At 44.8% G+C, this 27101-nt stretch overlaps 1 protein-coding gene across 1 annotated transcript; it reads right to left on the reverse strand.

The window, feature by feature from the left end:
- Nucleotides 1-8921: 8921 nt before the first annotated feature.
- LOC126542672 (uncharacterized) lies at nt 8922-16606 on the reverse strand. Its single transcript, XM_050189814.3, has 3 exons — nt 16018-16606; nt 12700-12850; nt 8922-10924 (listed from the first exon to the last, which is right to left on the reverse strand). Exons 1-3 carry the CDS (start codon nt 16071-16073, stop codon nt 10667-10669), a joined length of 465 nt encoding a protein of 154 aa, XP_050045771.1. The 5' UTR covers nt 16074-16606; the 3' UTR covers nt 8922-10666.
- Between the last annotated feature and the right edge of the window lie 10495 nt (nt 16607-27101).

Below are 27101 nucleotides of genomic sequence, written 5' to 3' on the forward strand. Positions count from 1 at the left end.
CTCATGGCGATGCTCCGCCTTTTGGGCCACCCTCCTCGCTTGTTTACATCTTTCGCGAAACCACGCCGCGCTGCGCGTGGTGTCGCGCGCGCTCGCGCAACATCTGGCAGAGCATGGTGCAGGTAACACAGCGCAACAAGACACGGTGACTAACGCAAACCCGCCCACTCAGCGCCTTTGCCACGGCCCGAAACCTACCAGAGCAACACGTGTGAGCGCTCAAAACCATAACAACGCCGCCATTGTGGCCCAAAAGGCATGGCCATACAAGAGAAAAAATAAAAAAGCAGCAAGAAAATGAGAACCTACTACGTCATTTCCGCCACACTTTTCTCCTAGCGCGCGGAGGGGGTAGGGCCTCTCCTTAGTTTCCTTCCTCCGTGTTGGTGGATAATATCAACGCAAAAGTAAAGGAGTAAATACATAGGTATGCATGCATATAGTGCCATTAAAGGCTAGGTGGCGCGCGACGCCGCCGCCCGATTCAAAGGGTTGAGCCTCAATCATCCATCCATCCATCCATCCGATAAAATAGGGCACTGTGGAATTGCAATAGGTACAATGTGGTGAGATAGATTTGGAAAGAGGTGATGGTTCCTAGTCACTTTCGGGAATGAGGTTCGAGCAAGTTGGGAAATTATGCAATGTGGGGTGGGTACGCTTGCTTTGGGGAGCGCACGGAAATGCACCAAATCAAGGGGTACATGGTGACAAGGGATGGAAATCATTTGAGGGCAGGGAAGCTAGCAGCAAGATAGAATTTGAGGAGCGATTGAGAGAAATGGCGAGAAAGCGGTCGGCTAGGAAAGTTTTCAGTTACTTGTATAGATGAGGAATGTTAACACAAAATGTAGCAAGCGAACCAGGAAATGGAAATATTTGGACAGCAGCGGGGAGAGGGGGCGGGGGAATCATCGGTAAAAAAAAAAACGGTTAGAGAAACAGAGAGGGTTCTGTGGAAAATAGGGATGCAGACGAAATCAGTACTGGGAACATACAGAACTTTCAAGCAGGCAATTGCCAGAGAAAATATCTACGATAATTCCAGGGGAAGCTTTTTGTTGTTTGAAGCCAAGACGGGAGTATTGCGGACTAAGAAGTACCGAGTCAAGTTCGAAGTTATGCGGAGCGTGCGGAGAGGAGGAGGAAACGGCTGAGCACCTGGTACTTTTCTCTAAAGGGCTTTGCCCTATAGTACAAAGCAACTGGGCTGATTTTTTTCAAAGCATTGGGGTTTAGGAACAGTACATGGAGGCAAAATAGACTTTAAGCGGGTAGAAATAACCAAACGGAGGTTATATGGTTGGTGGCTAAATAAAGACAAGAGTAAAATTTCACCCTCCACAAAGTGCAAAATATATTACTCACTGCTAGGTGGGGTGCGCCGCCGCCCGATTTATAGGGTTCAGCCTTATCCATTCATCCATCCATCCACCCATCATTTGTTTGAGGAAGCTTTAGCTCCCGGAAAGGATAAATCGTCTTTCTTGGCAACCATTGCAACATTTTAATGATAATTGCGGCATCTAAATGTAGAAGTAAAGAACTAGTAACTGACGCAAGTGGATATTTTATTTACACTGCCAATTTTTCTAGAACAATTCTTTAAAACTGCAAAATTGCAAGAACCTCCAGTACTAAGCTTACATCTATGTAACTCAGGAATAACAACGACCTCACAATTTCGTAAACTGCACCTAATAATGTATCTAAATCTGACAAAATTGATTTATTATACACCACTGTGAAAAAATAAGAAGAAAGACATGCTGGCGTTGCTCTGAATTGCGAACTTAGGTGCGAGGATGTTCACCCAATTAAGTTACGTTCAAATAAGGATGGCTGATTCGTCTACTTGATATTCCATTCGTTTTGTTGAAAGAGCACTCACTATAGGAACCAGTAAAACAGGACGACATAAACAAGGACGAAATGTCCGATCGGTCTATGCGATGGACACAAAAACACTCCCATTGCACCGTCATGATAACGTACGTTAACAAAAGTTTGTAAGATAAGCTAAGGTATAGCACCTCCTGCGGAGCATAGTCGTGTGCACTACGTTTATTTTTTTTTTCTTAAAAAGTGCAGAGAAGAAAGTAATGAAGGGGTCGCCCAATCCATCTCTATTTGGTGTTTATGTTGATGTGTGTATGTTTAATGTCTTAATAATGGCTGATAACGAGATTTTGTGGAGATGAGTTCGTATATATATATATATGTTCCTATGAGTGATACCGCTAGTTTATGTAGCCAGTTTGTGCTGAAAAAGAGGCCATTGCGGGTGTCATAAGTGCCGACTACGGGCGGGTGCCGAGGGCCAAGCCCCCTCCGGAAAATGCCCCCCCTCCGGAAATCATAAGAACTGGCGAGCATTCGCAAATAATTAAACACGTCGAACAATACAGCAGAAAGTCGAACTTAAAAATTCATGGTCTGCCGCAAAAAAAAAAAAAAAAAAAAAAAAAAGGTGAAAAGCTTCTGCCTATCATCTCTGATTTGGCACAAAAGTTGAAGTTAAAATACACAGAATCTGACATCGAGGCTATTCATCGCCGTCTTGTCAACCGAGATCGCCCGCCAGTTCTGCTCGTTATAGATTCACTTCTGTTGCGCTGAAGGAAACTTGGTGGAGCTGCAGAGGCAATTTAAGGGCGTTTGCGGAACAGGATGTGATCCCTCAACTTTATTTTGCAGACAATTTGACCACACATAACAGAGAACTGGTCTGGGCAGCTCGCCAAAAAGGAAAAGAAAGACTGTACAAGTTCGTCTGGGCTAAGCAAGGCAAAAGTTTCGCCAAGAAATCTGAGGGATCGTCTCTTGTCCGCGTATCAGAGCATTCTGACTTTGATAAGCTTGTTTAAAAATGAAGAATTCTATTGACCTTGACTAATTACACAAAATGAACAATGCATTTCATAATAGTGAGAGATTGAACGACTTCATCAGCTTATCAAGTCAAGGGAGACGGTCCTTCAAGGTTTTACACGTTAACATCCGCAGTATCCGTAGGCACTGGAACGAATTCCTTGGCATCACACAAAATAACGATACTATCATTGATGCGTTTGTACTAACCGAAATTAACATTCATGAAGAGCTCATTTATTTTTTCAAACTACCCAATTATTCTAGTTTTGCGATAACGTGTCGCATCAGTAGAGGTGGTGGTGTCATGGCTTTTGTACGTGAACGATATGTGACGTCATCTGTGCTCTCAAGGTTCACCTCAGCCGAATTCCTGGCATTGCATATTTCCTTGCTAGATATAACACTGTAACACCGTAACAATATAACCCTACTTGGAATTTATAGACCACCCTCCGAAAATGCAAACGTTTTTGTAAATGAACTGGGTGCGTTTTTACTGTATTTGCCTTCAACTTCACTCTTTTGTCTGGCAGGCGATGCTAACATAAACACTTTATCTCTCTTGTGCCCGATTGTTTGCGATTACTTAAATGTATTAGCTAAATCGGGGGTTCTTCCGACTATCTGTTCTTGTACTGGAGAAGAATAACTTGGAACCCAGCATGTGACGTCATTCGTCGATCACATCAACGTTAGAGCTCCGATTAACACGTCAATTCGGCTGTAATCAAACACAAACTGGCTGACCTCTATTTTGTGGGCCGCCATATTTATTTGCCCATTCTTGAAAAGGTATCATCCGAACATTCCCAGGTATCAATCCTCGACATAGCCAAATTCGATAGTTTGATGCCTTTGACTGGAATATACTTATGGAAGGGGCAACCGTACAAAATGTTTACACTAAACTTGTTAATGTTCTTGACAAATTTACATACAGGGTAAGGAAAACCATAAAAATTTTAAAAACGCTATACTAACTTGCATTGGCTTACACTGTGGATTCTCAAGCGATAAAAGAGAAGGATAAACTTTGGGGAAAATGTAAGAACTCGCCCAACAACAACGCTCTGGGGAACTTATACAAAGTTAATAGAAATAGGGTAACTGCATTACTTCAGTCTGAGAAGCGCTCATATTAGTTAATCATTTTACGAAAATAGGCAGAATCCTCGAAAAATGGGGTGGACGACTAAACAAATATTCGGCCGCCATACAGGCTAATCAGTCGACGTTTTTGGCAAACATTTCGCTAATTTAGAATCTGCCGTTACTGATTTCAATGTTCACTTCGCTAAAGCATCGTCGATTACTCAGCCAGCTCACACTCATTGTTCCGATAATATTATCAGTTAGAGTCCTCTGCATTCCTTCCTTTAATCACTGCTTGCAATCTCTGCAGCATATTATTCAGTTTTAAAGAAAAGAAGGCACCTGGTTTAGATGGCATATCTATATGTACGAGCTGCAACGTAACTTTCTCGTTCTAGAAAATATACTTTTATTTATGCTGAACGGTTATATTGAACTCGGTTTTCTTCCAGATGAGCTAAAAATTGCAGATGTTAAACCATTACACAAAAACGGCTCTTTTAAACAGGTTTACAACTACCGGCCGATTTCGATCTTACACCCAATTAGTCAAATTCTGGAAAAACACTTGTCCAGAGTGATGACCGGCTTTCTGCAAATAAACAATTCTTTTTCAACTTCTCAATTTGGTTTCGTTCCTGGGAAGGGGACTGTAGTACTCTTGGAACAATTAGTTGATTTAATCTTCTCTGCTTTCGATAACAACGAGGTAGTAACGTCTCTTTCCCTGGAGAGAGAGAGAAAGGAAAGACAGGGAGGTTAACCAGAGATTATCTCCGGTCGGTTACCCTGTACTGGGGGAGAGGCAAGAGGATGCGATAGGTGAGAGAGAGAAGGATAAAAAAATATTAAAAAGACACTACACCACACACGAACGTACACACACTGTTTCTGTGGGCACTGTCATGCAGCTCGCAAAGGCGTTCCTAGTGTTATGCAGTGTCACCGTACAATCCTACGTCACACAGTGTAGTCACAATTTGTCAGAAACTCTCGTGTGTTTTAAGTACCGCAGCAGCGCCTTCATAGCAGGTCGCGCTGATGTTCGCGTAGGCCAGTTTCCAAGGATCTTTGTTTTCTGTCATTGGGTGCTTGTGCAGTTGGTCTAGGGGGCTGAGAGGACTGCTCTTTGCGGGTTGAAACGAGAGCACTGACAAAAGAGGTGCGTGATTGTTTCATTGCACCGGCAGAAGTCACAAAGTGGGCTGGTGGCCATTCCGATAAGAAAAGAGTACGCATTTGAAAATGCTACTCCAAGACATAGACGGACTAGAAGGGTGAAATTACGTCTGGATGCAAGCAAAGATTTTGACTTCCTAGTGCACACATTACTTTTGCGCAAACTACATCTCTTGGGATTTCGGGGGCCTTTAACAAATTATTAACTATCTTTTCAATCGTTCACAGGTATTCAATATAGGGGATCACGTTAGTTCGAAGGTTTTCTTAAAATCTGGTGTCCCGCCGGGATCCAGGTTAGCTCCACTACTATTTAACGTTAATGTAAATGATCTGTCTAAAGCTGCATCCCAATGTCGAATTACGCCGATGACACTGTTGTTCTTGCCACACACTCTGTTTTCATTTCATCAGTTGTAATGCTACAAAGTGACTTTGTGTCTGTCACGGACTGGTTTTCCAGAAACTGCATCACTATTAACAAGCAAAAAACAAACCTGGTTTGTTACCACAATCCACATAGACGAATTGATCCCACTCTCCCAATCTTCCTTCATGGTTCACGATGTACCAATTGTCAACGCTCTCCTCTCCTACCATCGCCGAATGTAAAGTACATGTGAATTATCTTCGAGTCCGATATGACATGGAATAGTTCTCTGTAATAAACTCTGTAATAAATATGTTCTCTGTAATAAACTCCGGGCGTAAGCATGTACTATTTACGATAGCCGCTTCATCCTCCCCTTTTCTGTGCGCAAGATAATTATTCATGAACTTGGTTACAGTATATACTGAGATACGGTATAACAGTATTTTATCATTGTTCTTTCACATGGCGTTAAAAAATAAACTGTATATTAAAATTACTGCTATGAAATGTGGCCAATAATGTTAACATTCCCGGTAATATAGCTTGTTTTCTGCTTTACAGTTGCCTTCCTTTGATGCATTATTTCTTCAGATTATTAGTTGCCGCCATCTCTGGAATAGTGATTTTCCGTTTCCTTTCGTGCCCACAAGACCACTCAGGCGTCGTTCCATGCTTTGTACACCCCGATGGTATACGCGAATTGGACGTTTTGTGCGAAATTGTCATGTCCCCGATACATTTAATTCCGTGCCCACGGAATTTTTTTTTTTTTTCATTTCATCGAAACGTGCTCTGAAATTGTATTTAAGGGAAAACTCATCTGACGCTGTTTGATGTCTGTTTGTTTTCAGTATTTCTTCATGTAGTATGGAACCCCAATTTACTGCCTTCTCTTTTCTGGCTTTTTTTTTGTTCTTTTTTATTTTTTCCCTCACTCCTGTAGTTTATTGCGTTCCTGAAACTGACTGCCGGGTACAGCCCTACAAGCCTCATTGGCGTGGGCTGACCAGTTTTGTACCTGGTGCTTTTACTACAAATAAAGCATTTATTATTATTATTATTATTATCATTATTATTATTATTATTATTATTATTATTATTATTATTATTATTATTATTATTTGAGGTTTCGTTTGACCACATGCTTTCTTCAGAAGTTGCAGAACAAGTAACACACAGACTTTTATAAATAGTTTTATCGTACCTAAGCAAATCATCTCCAACCATCAGTGTGGATTACAGGATTCTGGAAAATATCGAGAATTAAAGATATGATTTTCTTTTTTAATTTTCGGAAGGCATTTGATTTTTTTAAAAATGATATTTCAATATGTAAAATTCAAAACTATGAGATTAGAGGCATTGATCTCGATTGAAGAGTAGTTTGCTTTAGTCACGACTAACAATTTACCTGCTTAGATCTAGGCTGTAAATGTGACATCAGCGCCAACGAATATGGAGTGCCGCGTGGGTAAATTTTCTGGTCATTGCTGTGCACAATATATATATATATATATATATATATAGTAAAAATATATTGCTTTAATCAACCAAATTGTTTTGTACACCGGTAATATCAACGGTTCTTTTTTCTCGGGCCTATAGCTTAATGAGCTTGAACAAACAGCAACGGTGAGACTAAGAGAACTCAGTATATTTGGTTATAAGGCAACAAATTTGAATGCAATGCTAAAAAATAGTTTAAGCTCTTCTACCCTAAAAAATATCGCGACATAAAGCTACGCTACAACGACGCAGGGCCAGAACATTTCGACAATATTTTAAGCTGGAATAACCATACCAACAACATACGCATGAAATATTCGAGAGCACTTAAAATGATGTAGTTTTCGTAACGTTCTCCCTCCCTCGATGAAAAAGGCAACTATATTTCTCTATCTATTCATTACAATACCAGCTAGCTATTGTTTATTGTTCTGGGGTATAAGTAACAGGTAACTTTCCGTCCTTGCAGCGACGGGAAGCAAGGTTATTTAAGCATCCAGGTCAAGGAAAATGTGCTTTAGGACAGATGGTCCATAATAATCTACCTAGTCACTATAACGTTACAGCAAATGTAGTTATATTTAATGAAATGTGAAAACATTATTGCAGAGTTTTCTAGCCGTTATATAAGCAGAAACATTGGCAAGCACGTTAAGTCATAAGTCATAGGTCAAATATGGCCGAAAAATGAACATGCCGACACAGCAGCATGATCTGCACATGAGGAGGGCTTGCAAGACTCCATTCCATTCTCAAGAACAGACGCTGCAATGAAAATTCGTGTGCTTGCAAATGAAGCCATCAGAACTTTATGGAGCACACCAAGTTTGAAGAACACACGTCTACACCGACTGAACCCATCCCTTCGACTTCGACCCCCATCTGGACTCTCTCGACTCGAGACAGCAGTACTTTGCCGACTGTGGCTTGGTGTCGCCTACACAACATCTTTCGCCTTCCGAGTCGGTATGGACGACAGCGCGGCTTGCAGACACTGCGGCGGCGAGGAGACCATCGAACACGTGCTCTGCCACTGTCCTCAATACAGCGCGCACCGGCTGTCACTAACGACCGCGTTGGCACGCCTTGACGGCAGGCCACTTTCAGAACAGTCAATCTTGGAATGCCGACATGAACTGTCGTCGCAGCGAAAGGCGGTGAAGGCTTTGTTGACCTTTTTACGTGACAGCGGCCTATTAGAAAGACTATAATGATCCCATTCCGTCCTTTTTCATTTTTTTTCACACGCTTTTATTTTTGTCATGCTCTTATCTCCGTCTTTACTTCCCATTTCCCTTCTCCTAGTGCAGGGTAGCAAACCGGAGGTTTTAACTCTGGTTAAGCTCCCTGCCTTTCTCTCATTTGCATCTCTCTCTCTATGGTAGAAATGTGACGCACTCTAATTATGGCATATAAAAAATTTTATCTCAACCTATGATATTGTGCAATATGCTCATCTAGATGTAACCAGATAAACTAAAAAAATAAGATTTCTAAACAGGCTATGCACTCTTTATATCTCACAGCACACCTAGACGAATGATGCTGCTTGCACGCAGACAATATTCTCACTACAAGGACGGTATTATATTTCCACATTTATTAGTCTGTCTGTATTTTTCTCGCCTTTGTAGATGATTGTTTATCACTCATGTTTCATAACCTATTCTGCTTGCACTTTGTTGTTTCATGTTCTATACACCTTTTTCTTGTTTTATCTTACCGGAGCAATCATTCTGGCCTTCAAAAAAATTTGCGTTGGATTTGTCGGAATATGCATACGTCCGTTATATATACAAATGTTTCACCATTCTACCTGTATTACGAGTCACTGGTGCGGCAACGCACTACGAGAACAAGAGCTGCAGTCAGGAATACAGTTTCTGCATAGACGTGATTCGTGTGTGTAATGCATTTGTATTGGCTGAAACAATAAAAACCCAATAACAATAACAACAAGAAAGTTTCCATTTTCATAGATGACATGCATATGCAGGGTGTCTCAGCTATCATGCATCCCGTTTCTTTTTTTCTTTCTTTAAAAGAAGACAGGTCATTCTACGCGAAGATAACCGAAAGCAGCGCCCTCAAACAAGCTCTACAGGAGTTAGTGGGCGATCTGTCGCGCTCCGGTCGCGATAGTGCGATGCCTTGGTGATGGGGACCGTGCCTTGGTGTTGCTACGGGACGAGGGCCGGCACCTGCTAACTCTTGTGGAGCTTGTTTGAGGGCGCTGCTTTTTGAGGCGGGCGGGCGCAACGTTTAAGGTATCTATAAACGTTGAGCGTACGGTTAGTCGCGATATTTCTCATTTGTTGCGGGCTTTCTTCACCACTCGGAAAAAATGAACGGGCAAAACGTACGTGACTGAAAACACAGTAGCTTTAACTATCTCAATATCCTACAAGTACTTCATTAACCGCATGACATTCAGAGTAGTAATTAAAGAAATAGCTAATTGCACTTAAATATTAAGTTGACTAGCCACAACAAAAAATTACAGGTGGTTACTGTACTCGACTGTGAACAATATGCACTTGGTCGACTTCGCGTGGAATGGCCCACCTTAAAAAAAAGGAGAAGAACGCGATGCATGATTGCTGGGACACCCTCTATATTAATTAATTGTTTCGCACTTCACTTACATTGCACCATTCATTTATCTAGCAGAGAGAAAAAAAAAAACGAGCCAACATTCAGCTGGGTGTCATTCATTGAATATTTCATTGAATATTCAGAGCCCTTCGCAAAATCCCCGTGCACTGTGGCAAAACATTTACTGGATCGGAAGCGAATCCACGATGTGTTGGCGCATCGAAGTTTGATTGTCAGCCGGTTCAGTGAGCAGCACATGACGACCGTTGGCCCGAAGGACTCTGTCACACAGTACCTATCGAAGCGTTCTTCACGGTCTGTGATTCCTCGCGCTGTCGTAGAGGCTGCAGTTGTGGCTCGTCTAATCAAGGGTACAGCAACAGGGAACGCGCGTATATGTATATAGCCTATCGCTGAGAAGTATAGGGCAACCGACCTTGGCAGACAACAGCCGAGCGACCTTTACATTTGTGTGTGTACGTGTGCGTGTGTGACAGGTTGTGCCCCTACACTATTTCTTGTCAGCTAACTTCGGTAACTTGACTTTGCCCCCCGGTCGCGTCTTTTGTCTCCCTGCGACATTATCACAAACGGTAGTCACACGTTCTTCAGACGGATTATGCAATACACAGTAGAGTACTGCTGTTACGCATGATCTGAAGTATTCACGGGAAACGCATGATAACGGTCAAGAGTTTTCCGCCTTGCAGGGGCCTGTGCCAACGCCTCCTAGATAACGCAAAGCCAGCAACATCAGTCGTGCGACGTTGCGCTGTGTGGATCGGCGGTCGTATGATCGCGACCTTGAATGCTTTTGCATTCGTGCTTTCGTCACGCGGTGCTTGGCAATAGGAACAATAGGAACGTCAGTCCAAATGGCATGAAGATAGGGAAATGAGCGCGCGAAAGAAAGGTGGGCCGTGTCACGTAGAAGTTGTCTTCAGAGCTGACGCGCTGCAGCCGCACGGCTTCCGAGATGCGCGGCACGGCGATGCGTTGCAGGCTGCGGACGTCGGAGGCTCTACGTTCCGCTGCTTGTGACGACAGCTACGCTCGGCGAGGTGCGGTCGTGGTCCCCGCACTGCCGCTGCCGCCTTTGCAGCGCTCCCAGCGCACCTCCTTGTCACAGCAGAGCTTCTGCGGTTGCTGCGCGTCAACATCCCGCACGTCCTGATCGCACACGAAGGCAGCCAGCTTGACGAGCCCACCGGTCACCGGCTTCTTGGCCATGTCGCACAGGCTCTGGCCAACCGACACGTTCGTGGGTGCAAACATCGCATCCAGGTTGCCTGTGAATGCCGACATCTGCAAGGGGGAAGGCAACGCGAATGGAAAACAGTGCTTAAATAAAAAGAAGCCAAGCCAGGACAATGCGTGTTCCTCGTGAGCATAGCTCCACTGTAAAGCAAATCTGCCCCAGAAACCGAAGCAAACGATCGAACGAGACAGTTCCATTGTTTTATGCCGCGCAGCTGAGGGGACCATCGAAGAACAAGGAAGAAAGAAGTGTCACTCCGGAGGAAGCCGATTGTGGCTTTGCCTTCGTCAAGGTGTCAAAACGTTGCTTCCGACATGAGGCTTACTTCTCCATTGTTCTCCTTTACTTGGTTTCTCCCAAGCACATACATTATGTCATACATTCCATTTATATACTGCGCAGCTGCCATTCAACAAATCACCACGGGCAAGCACTGCGACTGCATTTGTGGATATACGCGCAAGTAATAATGGGAAATTTCAGGTTTTGCACACCCAAAGATATACGTTACGCAAACCGCAACGAGTACAAAAGAATAGAAAAGGGTTACAAAAGAACGTAAGCAGTGCGTGGGCTTTTGGGAACGCAAAGACGCTTGGGTTCTGAACCCTCTAATGAGTTTAACGACGCAGCCCTGTTTGACGAACTCCCCCTTCCCCCCCTTCTTTTTTTACTTGTTTTGATATCAATTTTACAGTAATACTTTCGCACGCGTCCTTACCTGTATACGGCACCGCTGTGGTACAGGAAATCAAACTCGCGCCCTCTCACTCAGCCACGAAACTCCACATGGGCCTAAGCCATTGGCGAGTACGCACAAATAAATCACGGAATAAAAGTGAGCGCTAGAAAGAGTGCAAAAAGACCGCTGGTGCTCTTTTGTCTTGTCCGCGTCTTTCCTTCTTTTTTTCTTTTTTTTTCACTTTTTAAATTGTGTTGCGTATCATGAACCCCCTACTCGCCTAATAACAGGCCTTATAAGCTGCAGTCAATGCTCCCTTCGCTGTGGAGGAACTGTAACACTGTCGGCTCTTTCAAAATTTCGCTTGCTGCGGTGCAGGTTAATGCGTTCCGCGAACTCTTGAGGGCACGGTTTTCACAAATGCTGAAAGCCTGCCCATACATCATCACACAACTCACCGCTCAGTTCTTCGACGTTGGCACCCGCTCACACTGTCGTCTGCGCGTTAATGTGCTGGGGACAGCAAGAGCACATTGGCTTGAGGAAATCTTCAAGGTTCATTTGCGGAAAACCACGCATATTCTAAACTTTACTATGCGTATGCCCGTGGTGACGAGGAAAACTTCCGATATATATATATATATATATATTACAATCATAGGCGTAGTACGGTCATATGCGTATTAAATATTTTATCGGGGCTGGTCACATCTCTGATATCAATCATGAGTGAAGCGTCCCGCTTCATATATATATATATATATATATATATGACAGATCCGTGGACCTCGAACAAACTTTACGGCTGCTCTTTCGCGTCGTGGCTGTGCGGGACGCTTCACTCATGACTCTGATATCAGAGGTGACCAGCCCCGATAAAATATTTAATACGCATATGACTGTATTACGCCTATGATTGTAATGACAAAAAAAAACACATGAAACTCAATGTGTTTTGAGGATCCCAGGACTTGGAACAAATCCTGCAGCTGCCCTTTGGTGCCGTAGCCGCGCAGAGTGCACCATTTATGACTCGGCGATATCAGACGTGACCTGCCTAGATACGACATGGAAAGTCGCGAAGAGGGCATTGTGAACAGGGTAGTTCAGACGCTCCTCGCGTCCGCATGTACCACGAACCTCTTTCTTGCAGAACTGGCTGCAGAACTCAAAGTCGGCATCGGTGCACAAGCTGCCCACAATGGAGGTGCACTCCTTGTAGAGTTGGACCAGCTCGGCACCCTCCTGATGTAGCATCACGACGCAGCTACATTCGTTGCCGTCCTGAGCCCTGCGAGCGACGTGCAGCCGCCGTGAAATGCAAGCAACAAGTGAGGGACACGGTGCAAGCGTGTATAAAAAAATCAACAAAGATGATTTAAATCAACATTTTTTTGAAAATCTATTTAAAAATCAACAAAGATGAGTGTGTGCAGCTTCCAGGAAAACGAAGCAGTCGTGTTAATCATCAATATGTTTTACGCCCATACTTTGCTCGCAGTGATGTGTTTCTCTTTTCTTTTTTCCCTGCCGTGATTGAACTTTGGAACGCGATACCAAGCTTTGTGGCAAATGCCAGTGATGTTTGTGAATTTGAAAAATTGTTAAACATGTATTTTTGTGATTCCGCTGCCGCTTGATGCACCTGTATATATGGTCTGCCTGTATTTAAACCCTCCCTGTAAGAACCCTCAGCAGAGGGTGAACAGTATGAAGCAATAAAAATAAATAAATAAATAAATAATGAAACGAGGTTCCGTTAAACGACTGGCGCATCAGTCCTACTAGAGAGACGCTTGTGCGCCACTAGACTGATGCCACGTTACTTGCTGGATTATATACGCTTACATAACCGAGGCCTAACACGCAGGGCAGGAAAGCATGTGCAAGATCAATGGACACTTAATGTGCATCAGTAAAATGCGCAGCCTGCTCGCTTGCGGATCAATCAATCAATCAATCAATCAATCAATCAATCAATCAATCAATCAATCAATCAATCAATCAATCAATCAATCAATCAATCAATCAATCAATCAATCAATCAATCAATCAATCAATCAATCAATCAATATTGCAGTAGGCGCATATGCTGAATAGGTCATTTTGGGCTAAAAGCTACGTAAGTAGCTTGACGTGTCCGAAAAGACCTTACGAGGCAAAAGAAATCAGTGTGTTCACAATTCACAACTGTACTATATAACATGAATAAAAAAGCAAGTGAATGCTGGAATTCATGGAAATGTGAAATGCAGCTTCACGGGGCCGGTTCGTCAGTGTGATGGCACGTGAGTTCTATTATGGAGTGATCACACATGTAGGTAGCACGCCCACGTATACAGAGAAGCTCCTGTAGAGGATTTAAAAATAACATTCGTAATTTCTCCTGAATAAATAAAGAAAAACGGAGCAAAGCGGTCGCCCAAACAAAACAGAACCAGGAGTCGGAAAACCAACTCGTCCACTCAGAGAGCGGTGGTTATGCCGCGGGCGCATCAACGCCAGCACGCGTTGTCTAACTTGGCACATGGTCTTAACTTGACGCAGGGTCTACTTTGGCACACGGTCTTAACTCCGTATGACCACGGCCGCGAAAGGATGGGCTAGTTGGAAGGGGAATTCTGGAGCTCCCTGAATAGCGCGACCCCTCGGAAGAAGCCTTCAGAGACAAAAGCACATTGTGCCATAGCTGTAGAATGTTTGAAAGGCACATAATTTATGTCAGCCATCTGTAATCGTGGGCTAACATTTCCAACGTCTCCAACGCACCCGTAAAATCAACCTTTCCTTTATTTCTAATCTCCCATGCACGCCCAGCGTAATTACCAACAACCCCCATGTTTCGCGGCGTCCAATATAAGCAACTTTCCTCTAGGACTTTGAAGGCGGTCTGCTAAAGGTCAGCAGTTACTAAAATGGGTTATGGAATAAAAGTATCATTTTTCCCCTTTTATTTTGGCGAAGGGGAGGGGCGGAGGATGAGGTGGTGTTATTTCCCGCTGCTGCTCTTGTTTACTTTCTTCATCTCTCTTCCTTTCCTTAGCACCACAATGTTTCCTTCCTCGAAAAAAAGATAACGCGCCAAAACTTATGCTCTTGAGTGTTAAAGTACGACCAAACTAGCGGCAGAATGCACTCCGCGAAAACTGACGGGCGGCTGTTTCCTGCCGAGGATCGAACGGGTTTCGGGAGCTGCGGCATGCCGCTCGCCGCCTGTCAGGGAGACCAATGAGGAGCGGCCGATTCTTCCACGTGGGCAGACGCTGCGAGGAACTATGCCACCGTCTCTCAGCATAGCAGATTATAGCCACAGAGATTACAGCTCAGAACTAATCTATCACTTGTTTTCCCCGACAAACAAACAAACAAACAAACAAACAAACAAACAAACAAACAAACAAACAAACAAACAAACAAACAAACAAACAAACAAACAAACAAACAGACAGACAGACAGACAGACAGACAGACAGACAGACAGACAGACAGACAGACAGACAGACAGACAGACAGACAGACAGACAGACAGACAGACAAACAAACAAACAAACAAACAAGCAAACAAACACGATATTCCGTTAGAGGGGCAGTGCCTAGCGTGGCCGTGACCCAACAAAAGGAATTAACACCGACAAAAACGCGACAAAGAGGCGTTGAAATTCAAAGGGTTGCAGCTGTGCGACAATTTATTTGGGCCCTGTCGATTATTACTGAAGCGCGACACCGACGTAAGTACGGCCATGCAAACCAAAGCGTCGCGAAATGGATCGACTATACGTTGAATGCAATCGAGCAGAATTAATCTTTTATTTGTTTTTCTGGTTTGTATTGTATTTGCTTCAATTCTTCGGAGCGCAATGAGGATGGTTACTTATAGGTATTTACGAAACCTTGAGCTAACCTACCACACCGATTCGCATGTAAACTGCAGTGGCTGCTAGGTCGCGAAAATTGAAGCCTACTCTCGCCAAGCCCATCGCACATGTCTCCTCCGAAACTAAAGTATGTAAATATACGAAAATCCTGGTTGATTTCGTATTACGCGGACTTACAGAGGGCCACAACATTTTGTCGCTGCGTCAACTGTGTTCGTGCAAATTTAGTGATTTAGCGTTCGTGAATTTAGTTCACCAGCGTAACCTGTATGACCTCGGTTAATATTCCTGAAAATATAAGGGGTAACTTATACGCAAGCCGTTCCCGTGGGTAAAGCTGCATGGGTGCGGGCCAAGTGGTGTTGCTGCGTCGGCCGTCCACATCCGGCGGACGCGGCCCGATGGCAGCAGTAAACAGGACGTCTCGACCGTTATACAAAAACACGCGAATTAAAACCTCCAGCTTCTTCTCATTCTCTCTACATGTCCTTGAAATCGAATAAGTAAATGGATAGTTGTTGCATGACATGGCTACGTACATACTGGATCCGAATCACACATGTACAGTCTTCAACCAACTCACTTGGCGCTCAGAAATATAGCGGTGACGACCAGCGGCAGGAACATTCTCCGAGTCATGGTTGTGCAGCAAAATGTCAGCGCGGTGCGCTTCGCGGACGTCTTGTACGAGAACTGTCTGTCGCCACTGCCAACGCCGAAACTCCGGCGGCTGCTGTCATCTGCCCAACACGCAAACCTGTTAGGTGACTGTTTGCTTGAGCGTGAGCCCTGCTGGCGGTTTCTCTTCTCGTGCGCACGGGAAGTCGGCCAGGTGCGCGCGGTGTAGTGGGCAGGGCCAAGGAAGCGACGCGAGAACGCCTGCACTTGGGCTTCGAACTTACGTGCAGCACAACGTCATGTGGCTCGGAACATTCTGCCGTATGGTATCGCAGCGCGTCAGAGCTCCCCCTCACCATTCGTCGTCACCGCGCTCCTCACTTCCAATGCACTGCGCAGGAACGACCATGCAACGAACCGTCGGTCGTCTCATTCGACGTGACCGGAGAGCGGACGCGGTTCTATACCTTCGGACTGATTTCTCCGCGCAGGGCAAAAGCGCGAGTGGACGAGTGTCATTAAGCGAACTGCGCTGAACGGAACTGGCGTTAGGCTCTCTGATATGCGACCGATGGCGTCCTGCGCGATTCCCAGGGGCCCGATAAGGACGCAGCCGCCGTCGCCGCCAGAAGGCGTCGGCTGGGCTGGCCCCGCATGCATTGTGGTCGCCGAAGGCAGGTGACCGGCTATCGGTGGCTCGACGTCGTCGTCGCCATTGCGCCGTGAGACGATTTATACGCGCTGATAACAGATGTAACCGGCCTCCCGGTATTATTCCGCTGGAAATTCGTTTCTTGCATTTTACTTGACGCTCATATTGGTCAGTGTGACATGATTCATTCATTCATTCATTCATTTGTTTGTTTTCAGTCGTTCATGGCTACCTCGCCATGCATGCTGCACGGGAAGACTTGCTCGAACGGAGTTCAATTTTGCGCCGCCGATCTCACCTTACACACAAAATAGGTATTTATGGCGACAGAAATATACACTGAAACATACAGCATTATAATATAGTCTTTCTTTCCGATACTTGGCTCTTCGTTGTTACATTAAAATTAAATTCTGATGTTTTACGAGCCCATAGCACGCGATCTGATTATGGCAGACGCCATGGTGTGAGTGTGCGTGTGAGGAGCAAGGAGGGGGGGGGGGGGGGGCGGAGGGTTCGGAATTACTTGTGACCACCAGGGCTTCATTAAAGTGCGCCCAATGATGGGCACACAAGTGCTTTTGCATTTCGCCCCCAGCGAAATGTGGCCGCTAAAGGCGCGATTCGAACCCGCGACCTCGTTGCTATCGCAGCGCAACACCATGGCCACTGGCTAACGCGGCGGGTGACCCTCTCCGTTGTTTTTGCAGTGCAATGAGTGCCAGCCTTTCCTCCATTCCCCCCTGAAGAACCACTTCTCTTCAGTTACACAGGCGAACTCTTCTAGTATACGTATAGCTTACCTGTGATATTGCAAATCACAACGCGCAAACAGACAAAGACGAGAAGGGACGAAGATAACACTCGTCTTCGCTGCTTGTCGCCCTTGCCTTGCGTGCTGACATATGTAATACCAGGTAACATCAACAAGCCCCGTCCCCCACCCTGTTGTAGCCTGCATGTATCTGGAGCATTCTTATCTAAAACTTACACTTATTCAACGATATGGCGGACTCGAAAGGACCAATTTGCTTCTAGAGGGCCTATTTACGCTATTTTCTGAGAGCATGACCAGGTTCGTCGATGAGACTTAAGCAAGACAAAGGGTAAGGTGAGATGGGTCTTACTATTGGCACCGCAAACCATGCAAGTACTCTCTCTCCACTACGCAGTACTGTTAGCCAAGACAGGTTATAGCTATAAAACATTTTCGGTGAATTCTTACTCCGGTAAGTCTGAGTGGCTCTGTGTAAGCGGAGAGGACCCGAAAAAACCGTTTGATAAATCTGTCTTTCTCCAGTTAGTCAGCACGAGCGACACTGCAAACACTATACTCGATCGGGTGACAAACGTGATATACTCGGGTGATGCTCCGGTTTTGCGTGGCTTCTGAAAGTTCCCTCCGAACCGAATTCACCTCGTAGAAAGAAATATAGAGCAGTGAGAATAACAGACAGATGCTACACACGCCATAATACCAACGGGCAAGTATATACAACTGATTATCTGTGATATCCATATTGCATAATACCTTTAAGAGTTGGCCTATGTTGGCGATACACTTTATTGAATACTGTTGATGGTCAGCGGAGGTTAATGGTCCTTTCAGTGTAACATGTTCCTCTGGTGTTGGGCTGCTAAGCACGAGGTTGCGGGATCGAATCCCTGACCACGACGGCCGTATTTCGATGGGGGCGGAAGGCGAAAACACCCGTGTACTTAGATTTAGGTGCACGTTAATAACCCTAGGTGGTCCAAATTTCCTGGCTCCCCCACGACGGCGTTCCTCATAACCAGATCGTGGTTTTGGCACGTAAAACTCCATAATTTAAGGTGCAGCAAGTTCCCGTGAATATGCAGGACATTTGCAGAGTTGTGTTCGAATAAAGGGAAGTCTGTGTTGCACGAGATTCAGTCGATCCAGCGCGGTCGTCGCGTTAAGTCTGCGGAGCACATCCGCACAGGGGTTCCTGCGGATGTCCTTCACTGTTTATTACCTGACACCAGAATCGACTGAATCACTGGCAACATTAGCTTGCTTTCTTTTTTCTTTTTTTGCAGCAAAGCTGTTAGCCTGTACAGTTGGCCGGGATTTCTCGCGGCGCGTCCTCAGGAAAAAAAAAAAAACGTTCAGCTATTGAAACCTCGCACTTACTGAAAGAAACAAAAGCAAAATTCACGACGTTGTTCGAGAACATATAGCATTATTACCAAGATTTGTATTACGCAAAGTGGATGTTAGTTACCCTCCCTGGATGGTAACATGTCCTAAAATAGAATTATCGGTTGACGGGATTATATCTGAGACATGTTCATAGTAGCCGCTCAACAACTGGCGCTCTTCCAAATTTATTCATTATATGCCCAGTACATCCACGTTTATACAGATGGTTCGTGTCATAAAAATTCCTAGACTTCAGCATTCGTCATTCCACATTTAGAGCTAGAGCAAACGTTTAAATTATATCGAGAGACATCTTCCACCGTGGCAGAACTGTTTGCAATCCTGTGTGCTTTGCGTTTCATAACATCAGAAAAGTATTCGCAGAAATGGGTTATCTTTAGCGATTCGCAAGCCGCTCTCACATTACTACAGAGCAATAAGAAAAATTCTTTGACCACTTTGCTATTGTATGAGACACTCAAAGAACTTACAAAAGCAAGCGCAATGAACCACGTAATTCTATTTCAGGGGATACCTGGGCACTGCAATATTCCTGGTGATACTGCAGCGGACGCAGCTGCGAATCGGGTGCACAATAACGCAGAGACAACCAATCTTCCCTTATTGCGTAGTGAAGCCCGTCTGATCCTAAGAAAGATTTCTTGTCGCCTCAGCAAAGCTACCTGGTTTGATCAGCAAACTAAGAATTCGGAGTTATACTTTATAGACCCATGTATAATCTTATCAATGCCGGAAAATCTAAGAGACAACAGAAAATTTGAAACATTGATACACCGCCTGCGTCTTGGTACTGCATTTACGAGACACCTCTTGTACAGGATAAAATGTGTCTCTAGTCTGCAGTGTTCTTGTGGCCATCCAGACGAAGATGTGCATCATGTTCTCCTCGAGTGCACGAAATACGATCCACAAAGAAGGGTACTGCAAGCAAATTTGTTGATATTATACAGAAGACCATCCACCCTAAAAAAGGTACTTGGCCCATGGCCAACTGCGGGCCTTCAGAAAAGAGCACTTCTTGCTCTGAAAAAGCTTTTAGAGGACACCAACATTTTGGGAAAATATTAAGTTTCAGATGATCCTAATACGCTAAATGAGTAACATAAATGTTGTTCTGGGTTCAAAATTGATTTATGTGGTGATCGCAACTTTTACGCAATATGTATAATTCTGTTCTGTACTTGCAGTGTATTATATATGTTGTGTGTTTTGGCTGTTCAAGATATCTGACTTTATATATGCGTACATGTACTAAACTCATGCACAAAACTTTGCGTTTCATGTACTGTTGAAATGTATGTTTTTTATTCGTCCAGTGTTCTACTGAGTGTCATATTTTGTGTCACTATTCTCCCTTTTTACGCAAATTTATTTCCTTTGCCAAGTGACAAGGAGTAGCCGGTGCCACCATAAAGGCGCCAACCTCGCCTAATATTCCTTTAAGAAAAAGCGAGAACTGCATACATTCTTTGGTATCTCGCATACAACTTACAGTACAACATTCATTTCAATAAAGAACAAGCACAAAACAAGCATCCAAACCACATCATCGATGATAAGGTGCTCCTGATAACATCATTCATGATAAGGCGCTCCTGATAACAATGTGAAGCACGTAGCGCTCTCCGCATGCGCTTCCCGGTAAAGATTATTGTTGTGCAAGCGGCCGCGGCGACGGCAGCTTGCAACGCGGAGAGTGACGTCACAGGAGAGTGCACTCTTAAACAAGTGTACACCCTTTGGCGTGTATATTTACCGCGCAACGATAATCATCATCTATCTTGGTTGCGTTTCCTTTCTTGAAAACGCTGCGCTCGCTAATTTCCTATCCAGAATGCTCTGTGACGCTGATAACGCGCATGCCGTTCGTGACTTGGAAATGCCGGTTTCGCAGCGTTAAAGAAAGGAAATGCGGACGAGACAGATGACGATTATTGTTGTGTGGCAAGACACGACCCAAAGGGTGTACACTTGTGTAAGAGTGTACGTACGTCCAGATTTTCACGTGGTTGAATAATGCGCCGGAGGGAGGAATTGAGAAATACAGCATTGTATACTTCACTGAGCAGTTATAGTGGTGGTTTTCAACAGCTTCGCTGGACATCCTCTTTCGCAGGGCCGGGCTGGCGAGTCAACTTTTTTAAATGCGCGCTGAAGCGCAATGTTTTCGCAGCTGCTACCAGAAATGTGCAATTGGTATGGACTCTCTCAGTCTACAGTACGTACAGGGTTGTCCACTCTTAGTACGAACACGGCGCATGCAGCGTGCACATAGCTGCTCCGAGCTGTGTTAGTTACTAAGAGCGGACGACCGTGCACATTCACACTTATGCGGTGCGGCTCTTGCAGGATACATGGTCAAAAATACCACTCGCCATATATCGTTGTGCACGTGGTATAATAAGAGAAGTTCACAAATATACGCCACATTCACGACTTTTGGCTGATGACTGATAGAGTTAATAACGACCTAATATAAAAATAAAAATGAAGGCCATCACACACTACGTTCCGGAATAGCTTTGATTGCCTGGGGTTATTTGCCCTGTGTCGAAATGTCGGTACGCGAATCTTTTTTCCAGAACTTGCGCTCCAATAGAAATTGACCACCGAGGTCGACAGTCGATCGAACCCGCGACCTCGTGCCCAACCATTCACTGCTCGCAGAGTGGTGCTTTGTAGATAATGCCACATGAAGCGATTCTTCTGTTCCAAATCAAAGAAAGCCGTCGAATAAACAGGCTGGGAGGCACGCGGCGCAGTGACGTCTGAGGAAAGGCGGGCGAGCTTCGTCGCTATCTCGCCAGTAATGCAGCAACTGCACGCGCATAGAAGTGAAAACAGGAAAGCGGCGCCAGGTGCGCGCACGCATCTATACCTACCGGCGTTATCTAAATGACGCCAAACCCCGATATGGAGCCCAGTGAGGCGTCACGTGGCTAACTGTATACGCCTCACGCGTCCGCGCGGAATTTACCACTGCTGTGTACACCATGCTTCAAGGCTAAAGTGAGCGACCTCTGATAAGAAAGGATTGTCCTTCATTAGGAACACACACAATGCAGTGACATGAAAAAACATGTGCAGGTCCAAGGCACATGTTCGGAATCTATGTGAAGCGAAGCTTTTGTTAAATGCCTAATCAAACGCTGTATGCAGCTATATGCGATGCGTATAACGGTCTTTATTTTCATCCTATATTCAACGTGCAATATCATGCAATGTTTATGTACCGCAGAAGTCACTTCAATATAATACAATGTTGATACTTACGCGCTACACTGGTGACAAGCCACGTCGAAATTAAAACACCAAATCAGGTGGATGAGCACTGTGAGACGTTTAACGCAGCGATGTCACGAGGACAAGTGCGACGTATGATGCTTGTCGAGGGAAACGTACAGAATTAGGGCAGATGTAAACGCATTGAAATGCGACACATCCCCGCTACATTTGAGAAATCGATCTGTACCTCTTGTGTCCCAGTGGCGCATACCCGTTGCGCTGGATTCATAGCAATATTTGAAGGGTAGATCCTTCTTCGTGTTTACCGAGGATGAAATGACATGCCACCATCTAACCATGCAGAGGTGCATGTGCCGCAAGGCGATGTGCTAAGGTCTACGCTCAACGTAGCACTGCTGGGACTTGTGGGATCACAGCCAAGGGCTGTCACGATATCCATCTATGCAGATGAAATCTGCATCTGGGCGTCCGGCGTGACACGTCCGCAGATGCGAGCGAGGCTGCTGAAGGCGGTCACACAAACGTCTTCTCACATGCATAAGAAAGGCCTAGAACTACCCTCATAAAGGTGCCTATTAGTCGCATTTACACTCAAAACAATGACTTCATATGTTATAGGCATAAATAATGGACAAGTGATTGCTTATGAAACAAATAACCGTTTTCTTGGAGCCATCATCGACCGTGATTTGTCTTGGAGACCACACATTTCATATATGAAGAGGTTGACTGCAATAGTGCACGTACTCAAATTTCTCGGCGGAAAGTCTCGGGGCGCATCTGTCTAACCGATGTTACACCTATACCACGAATTATTTATGGACTTCCCAAGATACAACCTGCCAGTGCTGCTTAGCACCAGTAAAACGAACCTTCGCACACTCCAGAGTATGCGAGCCCAAGTTTTACGGACGTGCCTCGGCCTCCCTAAGTGCGCATGCATCCACAATCGCTATAGTGCGCAACCACCCTTATATGGCAACGTATATTGCAGTCGACGCTTAAAGAGTGCACAGTCAGCAAGTCGAAGGATACTCTTTCACCATACTGGTGAAACGTCGCACTTGACATGAACTACCGCTGTCGAACTTAATTGCAGCCGTCCGTGCAGCAATTCCATTGATCAATCAGGAAATGCTACAGAAATGGTGCATCTTGGGCGATTCCAAAGTCGACCGTACCCCAGAGTCTGCTCTCTGCATTACGCTGTGGATCTCACGAACGACTTGTCGCAGACACATGACAGGTTTAACATCGGGCAGTTGAGAAAGGACATGACATCGTATTTCAATGATTGCCAAGTCATTGTGGTACCCTTGGAAACGAGAAAGCAGACGTAGGAGCTCGATCGATTTCCATATAACAGTGGCGATTGCGTCGCTATCCCGATGTCAAGAACAGACGCAACGAGAAAGCTCCGAGCGCTTGCTCGCGAGATTACGTTGGCACAATAGAATTCGCAAGACTCTAAAAACCAGCGCCTTTGTTCCTTGATATCCTCACATGAAACATCGCCTTCTACCTGGCTTACCACGACGGGAGGTAACTCTCATTTGTTGTCTATGGGCCGGTTGGAGTAGCTTTTACTAATGCGTACTCATATACCTCATCGGAATAGCCACAAGCCCAGAATCTGAAGTCTGCGGGGGTAAAAAGATGCTAGCGCACCTTCTGTGCGATTTTCATCGCTTCAATGCACAAAGTCCTCAGCAACAGACACGATTGACAACCGTCCCCTAACGGAAGCCATAATTCTTGGACCCGGGTCCCAGCCGACGTCGGCCCGAACTGCCCTAAAAACGCTAGTACTCTCTTTAAGAGAAACGGGACTGATCAAAAGAACTATAGTGCGCGCGAACTGATGCGTTATTTTACAGCGAAGCTGTTAGCCCCTATCAGTCAGATTTTTCGTGACCGCGTGCGCGGTTTTCACACAAGAACAAACGGCAGCTGGAAGGCATTGTGTTTGAGTTTCCGCGTAACAGAATTGTGTTTTCTAGTATATTTGAATAACAATCCGATGATATCATGTCTGCAGGTTGTAAGTCGTACTTAACGAATTGTCTGACGCGTTTTACTTTGAGAAATTTAATTAGTTCAGTAACGCACTTGCGCTAGGCGGAGGGCCTACAAGAATCAGGATGTATGCTGCGCTAACGAAACCGTCCCAGGGGTGAATCTCCGCATGGCTGCCATTGGCTATTTTTATGCAGACGCTCTTTCGACGCTAGCGCCAAGGTCTCCTTCAGTTACGGCCCTAGCAGGAGGGCGATACTTTGGCAAAATGGCGGCGCACACGATTATTTACGTTGTCATGGCAACAGGAGCAGCAGCTGCGCGGCGCCTCTTCACCCTACACCCTAACACCTTTTGTTTTTCTTTTTGTTTTTATTATGACGACCCGCTCCGCTCCCTCTCCACCCTTCACCTTCACTTATTTTTGCTTTCTTTCTGCCTGCCCGCGGCGCGTATTTTCTTTTTTCTTTTTATCTGGCGCGCGCGCTACCACAGGCATTGTTTGTGAACTGGCGCGTGGTGCGCCGTGGGTTCTTTATGTGTTTGCACGCACGCAGTCTTGACCATACTATGAGTATGCCAGCATATGCCAGAACAGGTATAAATTCCACTTCCAACACAACGGATCCTTGGCTTCGTTTTATTGACGTCCGTTTCTGAAAAAAAAATATTTTCGCATAACTTGGTATGATACAGGCTGAGCAAAAGGGAATAATGCATGACATGCATATGACTACTAAACAACAGAGAAGTTCACAGACAGTGAAATAAAATAAAACTCAAGAAAACGCGAAGGCTGTTTCATGTACACACATATAAAAGATTTTTATATAATGCCCTCAAGACCAAAGTGCAGAAGGGCTTCTGATATACTCACTGAGGTACTGCAAAAAACTGGACGACGTGTATGACATAACTAAAGAAAGGGAAAATTCACCGTAATAACCAAAACAATGACACGTAAAGTACCTAAGAAGCAGAATAAAATCCTAAGATTGTTTTATTGACAGCCATACAAAAAAGAAACAAGAACTTACTTATGAACTTGCACAAAAGTATATGAAATGCGTGACATGTTCATCACTACTGAACAAAATGAAAAAGACATGGCAGAAAAAAAATAACATTGTATTAAAAAAGGAAATACCCACTAACACATTATTTTGCACTTGGCCACAGCTTGAGTAACGGTGGCAAGGGGGAGCAGACGGTAGTCAGGTTTTGCAGCAGCACACAGAAAACATTCACAAAAAGGCCTATTCCTCAATCAAAGACCAGCTGAACTAAGCCAACAACACGACTTTTCTTTCACCACGAATGCAATGCTTAGCAGTAAAATTACAAGGGTTGCAGTGTGGGCGTGTTGGTAATGCATCTTCAAGGGGTGTACGGTAGCGAGATTAAAAGACGGCACAAAAGAAGACACTGTGTGTCTTCTTTTGTCCCGCCTTTCAATCGCGCTACCGTACACCCCTTGAAGAAGTAAAATTACGTCAGCAGTAAGTCGTACCTACTGGACACTCCTTTGTGTAATAAACACGAACTGCAAAAGTCTGCATATAGGACGCTTGCAATGCTCACGCTTTCCAGAAAAAAAAAAAAAAAGCGTATCACGCCTACACATGAAGGTTGTTCGCGCGGTTTTACCATCGGCAATTACTGAGATAATATATAAACACGAACAGTAATTATTCAGCTGTTAGTACGTTTGATGAACGGTGACACAGAGAAAAAGCACTGAGAGCGGAATGGAAAGTTGGGCGAGTTACTGATGTTGCAGAATGAGACTTGGCACAGAAAAGCACAAGTTATAGACCAGGTGACAATGACGACGAACATCTACACTCTAAGAAAAATCCCGGGGAAAACGGGAGTAACTGGGCCGTTAGTCCTAAAAAGGGCGCTTTCGTCCCTCAAAGGACTAACTGCATGAATGTGCGTGCCGTGTGCAAATTTCGGAGAGTAAGTGTTGAAAAGAGAGCAACGGCAGGACGAACGACAACAGTTACTCCCCATGCACTTCGCTGTTTTCGTCCATGTCATGGAGCGATGCGGCGAAAACGGTGTTGTCTATAAATCGTGAATAGTTCGAAGTTCGTCCACTGTCTATTAAACTACATGAATAGCAGCACCTTGCCTCTTCGTGGGAAAATTGCGTGAAACTTAAAAGCTGCAATGTGAAGAGCTATGCCCTTGGTGCGCACACTATAAGTGAGCGATACACATTAAACGCGCAAGTCATTGATAGACTGCTAGATTTTCTTGGTCAATAGTACCTAAGTTCCTTCCGTTCCAAGTAGGTTGCGAACTGAAGCGATGTGTAGCTCAAACGGGACGAGCTAAGCGACAGAGAAATTGGCCTTGTCTGTCATCTTAGCTGCCCCGTTTGAGCTCGCTAAACGTATACATCGCGTAGCGCCTGTTTAAGTCACATTAAGAATACTCGGGCTGATTTCTTTTCGCAGTCGCTTATGGTTGCAAATACACTCAACGTTAGACTCTCACTGCATAGCATGCAAAAAATGCCTAATCGCTTTTACATTGCCGCACTTGCGTTTCAATGCTTAACTTCGTCTAAATATCCCTTGCTGTCAACCGAGCATCTGTATGTCTGTTTCGTTTGTCAAAGAATGGCAATAAAAAAAAAAAGCATTGTGGTGAACTGGTTATAGTGCCTGGCTTGTAAGCGAGATGGCATGAGTTCGAATCCTACTTTCGGGCACGTTTTCCTTTTTTTTTCAGCTCATTAATTTTTTATTAGGGTATAAATGCCTAATTTCATTAATTCCACCTTTGCGGAGCATCGGAAAGAATTACCGTTACTCCCTTGAGGAGCATCAGAAAAGGGCAACTGTTAGTCCTCGAAGGAGTAAGCGCATGGGGAGTAACAGTTCATCCCATGCCAGTTAGTCCCCAAAAGAGCTAACCTCCCTACCCCTTTTAGGCCTTT

Source organism: Dermacentor andersoni, chromosome 2 (genome assembly GCF_023375885.2).
Source record: "Dermacentor andersoni chromosome 2, qqDerAnde1_hic_scaffold, whole genome shotgun sequence".
NCBI lineage: Eukaryota > Metazoa > Arthropoda > Arachnida > Ixodida > Ixodidae > Dermacentor > Dermacentor andersoni.